The 9,332-nt window shown below is 43.1% G+C and overlaps 1 protein-coding gene across 1 annotated transcript in view; it reads right to left on the reverse strand.

Moving 5' to 3' along the window:
* The window catches only part of POGLUT1 (protein O-glucosyltransferase 1), a 20,222-nt gene extending 15,261 nt beyond the window's left edge, over nt 1-4,961 (reverse strand). The window contains exon 1 of the mRNA XM_026841227.1: nt 4,898-4,961. Coding sequence (XP_026697028.1) covers nt 4,898-4,961 — 64 coding nt within the window. The remainder of the gene's footprint in view (nt 1-4,897) is intronic.
* Nucleotides 4,962-9,332: the final 4,371 nt, after the last annotated feature.

A 9,332-nucleotide genomic window follows, 5' to 3' on the forward strand; every position in this document is an offset into this window, starting at 1 on the left:
GAGCCGGCGTTGTGCCGCGGCGCTGATGGGAGCTGTAGTTCCCGCGGCGGCGCAGTGGCGGCGCTGCCCGTCCCCGGGCAAGAGCGCTGTGTGGGGAGACCCCGGCGGGGCCGCGTCGGGACCGCAGGCGGCTTTTGTAACTTACGGAAATCAAGGCACTGGCCTGGGGGAACCGACAGTTGGTGGGGACTGTGCTGAAAAAATACCCGCTGCCCAGAGAAGGTCTGAGCGTGCATCTGAGGTAGTCTCTTCAAATAACCTCCTAGTTCCGCTCGCGTGCGCCTCGGGAATCCCACGAGTCTCGTGCAGATCCTGTGTACCTGGTGGCCCTCGCTCCCTTTGGGGTTTTTTGGGGGGAACTTCCCCAGACACCTGAATTCATCAAGCAGGTTGTCCAACCTGTGTAAGGCTCCTTCTCCTGGCCCGACCTCTTACTGTTGCCAAGGCCTGATTCAATTCAATCATTTAGGTTCAAATCATGAATCTTGTCATTATGGTAAAAAGGTTTAGACTGATCTGTCAAAACTCCTCTGCAGCAGGATGTGGACCATAAGAAAGAAGGCAAACAGCAGGATTGAGAACGGGTCATTGAGTGCTTTCAACATAATGCACAAGACCTTCTCTTTGCAATATGGTTTCTAAGAATACAGTCTTCAAAACTATCCCCACTTAGTGTTTGGGTCTGTTCAGTCATATTTGGCCAGTCTTCAGGAGACAGGCTCACTAACCTGATGCTGGATGTAATAACCATGCTGATAAGCAGCCAAATTAATGTAGGTCAGGGAGGCTGGGGCTAAGCAGATGCTATCCTAACATGAATCCAGACCAGTCGGTCAATGTTTCTTCCCTAGGTGGAGTGTGGTAAGCCTTGTCCCCTCTTTGTGGGGCCTGTGTAGTCAAATATCAACACTTAAACCTCCATTTTTCCTAGCTCAGATCCAGCTTGGCGGCTTTGGATTCTAGGAGGAGGTTCTGTAGATGCTTGTTAATAGGAAGGAGCCACATTGATGTTACGTTTCTACCTATAGAGTGAATATTGAGTGTTTAGCCGCACAAGGCACCATAAAGTTGTCATGAAGGCCTCTTTTGTGTGTAACTGAACTGGTCCTGTAGGTATCTGTAGGTTTGGGTGGAGAAATAATTACCAGAAAACAGACCAAAGAGGAAAAGCATGTGCTGAGAAGGAGTGTGAAGTTTTCCCAAGGATTGATAAATTCTGGAGACAGGTAGTCCTGCTGAATTTGCAAGAGCTGAAAGTCCGGGCACCAAGTGTCTGCCCAGTCTGTGCAAGGCCACAAGGGAATGCTCGTTATCAACTGTAGGCTGTGTGGCTAGAGGGCAGGGGCTTCTACACGCAGACATAGACTGCAGGATTAAGTGTGCATCCATTGAAATAAATTACTCTGAGGGACTTGTTGAACACCTGCTTGGAAACTGCTAGTGTGTCAGCACAACCCTATACTGAGTATGCAACTGGGGTTGTTCTCTGACTGTTGCTCCAACTGAGGAACTGAGTGACTGTATGGATTAACTATGAGGGAATAAGTGAATGTTGTATTATCTGCTATTAGTAGTAACAGCTTCCCAGAGTGAAAACCTTGTGTACTTCTGGCCGTCTCATCGTAAACTGCTGTTGCACACTGGAAGAATTTTTAAACAAATCAGGCGAATTAATCCTTTATTTCAATCTTCTCCTAGAGACCCTCTGTCTTCCTTTTGATTTCTGAATAGAATATTCTTTCTTCCTTTTCCTCTACAGTCTCTTTCACAGCTGCAGTAGTCATAGATCCAGAGCTGGAGGGTGGTCTGAAGACTCCCATAAAAGTGTTGAATCTTAAGTAAGGTAAAAGCAAAAATTCTCAATACTCATAGATATCTGCCTTCACTGACCTCACTCAGTCTTAGCCATCTCTACATGGCTAATCCACCCATTATTTCTAGCACAGTTTTCTGTCTTCCCTCTCAGGTTTCAGACCAGATTTTCCTGCTTTTTTTCCCAGTTGACTGAATAGAGATATCAGTGCACTGTTCCAACACTGTTTCTGGTTGTTTCTCACAGCTACCCACTAGTCAACTACACAGCCAGTAGAGCTGTAGTAGTTCGCTCTGTAGCAAAGGTTATTTCGGGTGCTTTCTCTGAAGCAAAGAGTAGGAGTGGTAGTCAGCATAAATGTTTAATAGGCCCTGAGAGCTAAGACTTTAAGACGAAGCTCCTTTTGAAGCTACATTTACAGCCTCTGCTCTCCCAGGCTTTGTATAATGAAAGCACCCCAGGCCACTGTGGTGTGGTTTTGGCATGCGCTGTAGTTTCCCCCAAGCACCTTGGATGGTTGTAAGCTTCAGAACCCCTTGACTCTCACTTCAAACACAGCCTTTGCCTCACCTTCTCTACCTTCTTAATTTCCTGCAAATCCAGAGTTCTGTGCAGGAGCATCTGGCTCTGATCTTTGATACCCTCCCTCCAACACAGTCCCTCCCTCATTTTTTTTCTCTGCCAAATCAGGCACAAACACCCACAAATTTACTTTCATCATGTTCCATGTGCCTGGAGTGGAAAATCACTTGGCTGTAAGTCTGGTGTCCTTGCTTTACATATTCAACATAGGTTAGACGAAGGGTGCTTGGGAAAGAGTGTGGTTCTCTAAGCTGGTTATAAGACTAAGCTTAAAGAAAATGTGCTTCCTACATCTTAAGTTTCTCTCGGAGCTGTGGTCTGGCTTTGCTAATTGCTGCTGTTTGAGCAGGGGTGCCAGTGGAGGCTTTTCTCCTTTAATTCATTCTTTTTCACTAAATGGAAGTCCTAGGTTTTCTGAACTCAAATAATGGTGAATTTTTCATATGAAGAATGGCCATCCTACCTGCCCTCCAGAAGTATGGACAACTAGAGAAGGCTTATGCGCAGCTGGAAAAGGTGGTGCTAGTAAAAGGGGAAATAATACCTAGACATTATAAATGAAGCTTCCAATAGTTGAGAGGTAGCTGATGTGTGTCTCTTCTTACAGCTTTCACACTTGATTGTCAGTTGGGCTAGGCTGCTGCAAAAGGTTTAGGTAGTCTCAAAGCTCAGCAGAGGGAGGAAGTAAGCTATACAGGCGCTGAGGTTCAAAACCTATGATTGACATTACCAGGGCTTCTGGGGCTGAGCCCAGTCTTTCCCACAAGAAGCCACATGGCTTCTAGAGAGTCAAGACTGTTTCCTGTTGCTGATCTCCTTGTGGAGCTTCTTTTCCCTTTGGCTCTGAGCTGTGTCCTGTAACATGCAGCCTTGTGGAGGTGTTGGGCTGTGGCTGTCAGGATTCAGAAAAGCTGGCCACATCTGCAGTATGTGGCTTGGGGATGTTGGTATTGAATATTCAATCATTTTATGCAAATGAGGCTAATTATGAAACTGTTACAGCAACTGGAACACTGCATGAGAAGTGTAATACCAAAATATGACACACACTGAGGACTGGGGTCGTGAACTAAGGCTCAGACTAAGGCTCTGCAAGGGCCTGAAGAACTGCTGAGTTGGATTGGCCAAAACAAGTGCAGGAGATCCCAGAGTTTGGTCCTGATGAAACACCATCCGAGTCTGCCAGTGAATGAAATCAGTAACCCTGCCTTCAGCACAGCCTGAGGGTTTGTGAAGGCAATGGAAACAATGGACGATCCAAGAAAAAGTGGGCACAGCATCTATAGCTCAAGCCTGAGGTCAAAGTTTAAGTACTTGTGTACTCTGTGGGAGCAACAGAAACCAACTACATCTGCTGCTTGAGTGAAGATGTAAGAGCTGCTGTGGTTTCATTCCTTGAGGAATTTGTATGTGCTGGGGGATGCCTGTGCTCATGACAGTGATGACAGTATTATAAAGAGTTTTTTTATAACGGCAACAGAGGGTAGCAGCCCCAAAAGGGGAGAGGGACACCTGTTTAGTGTGAACTGTACGTGTAAGTGCACATATAAACATGGGGTCAGGAATGTATTTAACCCTTATTTGTGCCCCTAAAAAAGGGAACAGGCAAATCCACCTTCCTTGGAGGAGTTAAGAAAATGTAGGACTCTTGCACAGAAGGATGAACTGAGGGATTAAACATTATCAATGCCCCTGCACAAACAACAAACTGGAAAAGGCACAGTTTTGTAATGGTGGAGCATGGGGGGATCTGGTAGATTTGGGAGGTAAAAAGCCATTTGTCTCATCTAGAGGATGTATTCAATATTTGTACCCATTTGCCTTTGTATTTGAGTTGTAGGGCACCAACACAAGCTAAAATTGGGTATATTCCTATAGAAAAGGCCTTGGGATTAGGCCATGGTTGTAAAGACTTTCTAAAAATCTGTTTGAGAGGCCATGTTAACTAAAACTGATCATAAATCACTTTTTGCCATTGCCAGTGGGGATCTGGCAAACACCTTCCTGCAAACAGAATGTCTCTTTCTTTAGCTACAGTTGTATAACTTGCAAATTGAATACGAACCTGAGAAAGATTTAGTAGTTGCAGGCATACTCTCTAGAGCCTTTGACAAAAATGCTGTGGAACAAAGTCCCAGGCTAGATTATGTATATGTCAATTGGAGAAAACAAAACAGAAAAACCCAGCCCTGTCGGTTCTCAAATGAAATGCAGAATTTTATTGCTAGTGGTTTGCTGAGGACGAGACACTGCAGGATGTAATTAAGGTTCTACTAGAAAATGATTTGCACAGCTTATTCTGTCCCTGTTTCAGTTTAAAACGATTTAGATACCACTTCTCTGAGGCATGAAGAAAACTGATCCTTGAAGTGTTGCAGGAAAATAAAGATACAGAAAGCCATTTAGAGCCTGAAGGCAGTGCGAGACATCTCTGCCTCCCTCAATAGTCAGAAATACAAGTGACGTTAAATGGAGGAGCGCGTGCTTGTGGAAAACACTCACCCTCTAGAAGGAAGTTAACGAAGTAGGCTCGCATCAGCTTGGTGGGGGAATCCTGAGCAGCCATTTTCATATCGCTGGGTAGTCTTTACTGGGAGGCACTACAGCATTATAAGGGAACAGGTTGCTTGTATCTGCTAACAGTGGATTTCATATGCATAACAATAATGTCTGGCAATGGACTGCAGTTCAGCACAAGCTTACATGTAGTGCAGCTAATCTCCAGTGTCTAAACCTACTATGCTAGTGGAAAGTGATATCAAAATACTGCCAGAAAGGGGGCAGTGTCAATCTGTTGCACTTCTGGCACTACTCAGTTGCAGTGGATTGTCACATCTGTGCTAACAGAAACCGATATCATATATGGTTGGGTTGATTGAGATAAGTAAATGGAAAAAGTGGAACGAAAACGTGGTATGATTTTGTAGTCTGGGATTGGCAGTGTTTCACAAGTGATATAGATGCATAGTAACAGCAAGAAACAACAATTACAGACTGGGTGTGCTCTGTGGAGACTTCATGGTCACGTGAAGTAGTTGTTGTAGGCAAGTGCATGCTCTGGAGGAATAGACTCACATTTCCCAGACTCCAGAGGGCAGTGGGAGAGTGTAAATTGCTGCCTTTCAGGGTGGTGGTGTCAGGCTAGGTGGCTATAGTCCATAAAGGCAAGCAGCTGGAAGTAGTGGGCTTTTTGCTAACTATCCACAATACAGGTTTTCCAGAGAACACAGGTGACAACATGGGACATCTGGGACAACAGGACATTTATTAGGGGGAGCAGACAGCTTGTATGTACTTGCCATTGTCCATTAGTTGGGTGTAGTTGAACTTGGCTCCCCAGGGAAGCTCTGGGGACCTGTACCTTCCAGAAGCTCTCAGAGGAGGTGCCATTGTGCAGAGGCTCACGCTGAACAGCACAGATTGGCTAGAGCTCAGATAGGGATTAATGCAAAGCTCTTTGGGCTTCCTGGTTAGGAGTAATTCCTGAACAATGTGGAATATGGGAGCACTTATGTGCTGATTCAACTGGCAACAAACCGTGTGTTCATGTACAAAGTGCTGAGTGTTGAGAGGGCTCTCGTTCCTCCTGAAGTCCCAGCACTTGTGACTACCAGTGTCATTGCTTCAGTTACGTTGTTTCCTGAAGACCATCATCACTGGAGAATTCTTAGATGTTTGTGACTCCATAGTCATTAATTCATTCAAGTTGTTAAATCACTGAAGCATTGAACTATAATTGTGAGCAGCTTTGTTCCAGCTAGTTTTTTTGCAGAGCTGCACAAAAGTCGTGCTTTTCTGTATCTTAGCATTGCTTGAATGTAATAGAATTTCCTTCTGCTAATAAACTGAGGCATTAAGTTTCTAATTTAGGAATGGGATAAAATGAGTTGTGCTGTGATTTCTAATCATGGGAGAACTCTTCTAATGTGCACACGTTCAGTGTATGTCTTATAAAAATGGTTTCCTAACAATGCCCACTGCAGCTAATTTGTAACTGCATAGTGTAAACATTGATTTCTAAAGTTTTTTTAATAGATCCCCAAGCTACTTAATTATCACTTACTGACCCTTGTTTTCTAATGGTGATTAGTTTAGTTTCCTCAAACTTTATAAGAGCTGGGTCTCAAGTGGCTGTAAGACGGACAACTTTTCATTCCATATCTAATAGGATAGGAAGGTCTCCAAAGCATTACTAGTTCAGGTCTTCCCAGGAGTAGGATCTTTCCTTCATGGTGGTACCCCTCTTAGCTAGACATCTAGAATGTTCTTTCTGGTTCAGCTAAAGCTTATATTAAAATCAGGGAGAAGTAAATTCAAAACAGAACTTCTCCAAGGTTTAAAAAAATCCTTTCTCTCACTAAGCCTCTTGCTTGTGGTAGCCTTCTTTCAGGTCTGGCACATCTTTCAGTCTGTGAATCAGCTGGATTCTTCAGTACCTGTGTCTATGTGAGTTGAGGAGAGAGAGCAACATGCTTTCTCAGAACAATTTGTCAGAAGTATTTAGGCTAACTTAATCCCCATTACAGTTCTATTGACTTGAACAGTTGTCAGAGCTGAACTTCTCTTTTAGAGACTGAGTCTTCCACTGCAACTTTGCATCCCACTACAGTATTTAAATGAGTAGTACATTGGCTGTAACATCAGAGAGTCACATCTTACTCTGATGTTCTTATAGAGCAGATGGTTAGAGAGCAGTTTAGGGACTTGTCCACCTTGGATGAGCTATCACCAACAGGAAAGGGGACGGTTCTAGAAAAAGTTGTTCAATCTCTATCTGCATTTGGAAAAATAAAAGATGAGACACATGGAAAGAGATTGGGAAAGGATAAGGAAATTATAGAAGGGTCGTCAGAGACACCAGAGATTTCAAAAGCTTACAAGTCCACTGCAGACCATAAGGTACATTGCTTATTGTCTTGGTTTTGTTGTAGACGAATCACCAATCTATAGTGGGCAGTAAGCTACCAACCCAAACGCATGTCCTCCCTGTACTGCCTGTGCTACAAAAATAATAGTTGTACTTAACCTGTCAGGTAAACTCTACAGTTTATAAAGGGTGAATAATTACCACTTATTGAAGACCTGAGGAGCAAGAGATGCATGCATCCAGAAGAGATTTAGAACAGTTGACTTAGAGTTCAACAGATGGCTTGTACTCCTCTATATCAACCGGGGACATCTTCTTGTAACAGGACTCGGAAAAAATATTCCTGGGCTAGGAATCCAAGCCCTTGGACCCTGTGCTGCAAGCATCCATTTTGTGTAGAGTACCCACAAGACTAAAATCACTTGGCTTATTCAGTCCTCAGAGAAAGAGAAATCCTGTCCTGATAGCATTGTTGGTTACTGAAATATATTAAGAACATTAGAAGAGAAGTAGGAAGAGTGGGGAAAAGTGCTAATTAAAGTAAGGGGCATAAAAGAGAAAAGGTAGAGACTTATTTTAACCCTTATTTAGGTAGAAAATTTGAGAAAGTCTTTTACTGATCAGAGAAGAAAGCTTCTGGAAGAGACTTCCAAAAGCAGCAGTTGCTGGTTTTCTTGTTACCTTCTATTGTCAGAGGGCTAGATCTGTCTTAAAATGGATACTGATATGGTCTGTCAGTGATGATAGGCCATAGCTCAGAGATGCCCACCAGTCTGAAACAAGCAGTGCAACTTTTCTTCTTGTCAGGTACAGTATCACTGAAAACTCAGAAAATAGGACTGAAAGATGTATTGGGATGCTTTCTAGTCCATCCCTCTATTCGACAGCATGGCTAGCTGTATCTGTCATTCTTGACCAGCATTTGCCCCCTTCTTAAAGATATGCAATGATGAAGACTGCTCAGACTTGTAGGAATTTTTGGCTTATTTTGGACTTGCTTCTGTGCTAAGTCCAAATCCTGTCTTCCAATGCTGTCATTGTAGGTCCCATGTAGCTAGTCCTACCCCTGTCTACTACATTTGAATAGCTGATTCTTCCTAAGTAACTGTAGAATTTTGCATGTCTTTTGAATAACATCTTTTTTTTCCCCCAGACTTTCTCAGATAATCAAAGCTGTTTTGAATATTAAGTCTGTTTTCTAGCATATTTGCAGCCCCTCCCAGCAAGGTGCCATCTAAAAGTTTAATAAGATCAGCCTCTGTACTTTCATTCTTTTCATTAATGAAAATATTGAATAATACAAGCTCTGGGAGAATTCTAGAAAAATCTAGCCTGATGCATCTCTCAAGTTTGATGGAGAAGTAGCAGTAACTTCACTGAGTAAGAAATTTCCCTCTCCAACTGACGATCAAGAACAATTTGCTTTCACAGATTGTGAAATGTTCCAAGTTTAAAATCTTTTACGAAGAAAAGTCTCCAAAGGCTGGGGAAGTGTAGAATATGCCTAACAGCAGAATTTGCTCAGAGCTTGTAGAAGATCCATGCTCTAGCTGTAAAATGCATAAACATTTAAAGGGAGATGATCTGCTCAAGGAAATTCTTCAAGTATTCATGGCACCTTGCCAGACATCTACCAGGCCAAGACACCTCCTGGCCTTAAAGCTGGAGTTTTACCGAAATAGTCTCAGCAGATTGTTGAAAAAAACCCGGTGGAATTAAGTCTTTTGGAACAGGTATGACCTCTATAGAAAGCTTCACAATTCCTTAAAGGTCTTATTTCTTTGAAAAAAGGTCTCATGATTTGCTACTTTTGAGTCATACAGTGATCCCATACTGATGGTACATTGATCTGAATGTAGCTAAGTACTTCTCAGATGTACTTCTAAGGGTGCTTAGACATTCAAATGACCAAGAGGAGTGCTTGAATTTTTCAAAGTAGTGATACCTTGTACCTTCAAGATTTAAGCCAACCTCTAACTTTTTTGGTATCAGGAAGAGCGCTCTGCAGAAGGCAGATTATACCAAATGGTTGTGCTGCTGATCAAAGGGATCTCAACAGGCCAACAGGAG

This window comes from Athene cunicularia (assembly GCF_003259725.1).
Source record: "Athene cunicularia isolate RWA chromosome 1 unlocalized genomic scaffold, athCun1 chr1_part3, whole genome shotgun sequence".
In the NCBI taxonomy this organism is placed as follows: Eukaryota; Metazoa; Chordata; class Aves; order Strigiformes; family Strigidae; genus Athene; species Athene cunicularia.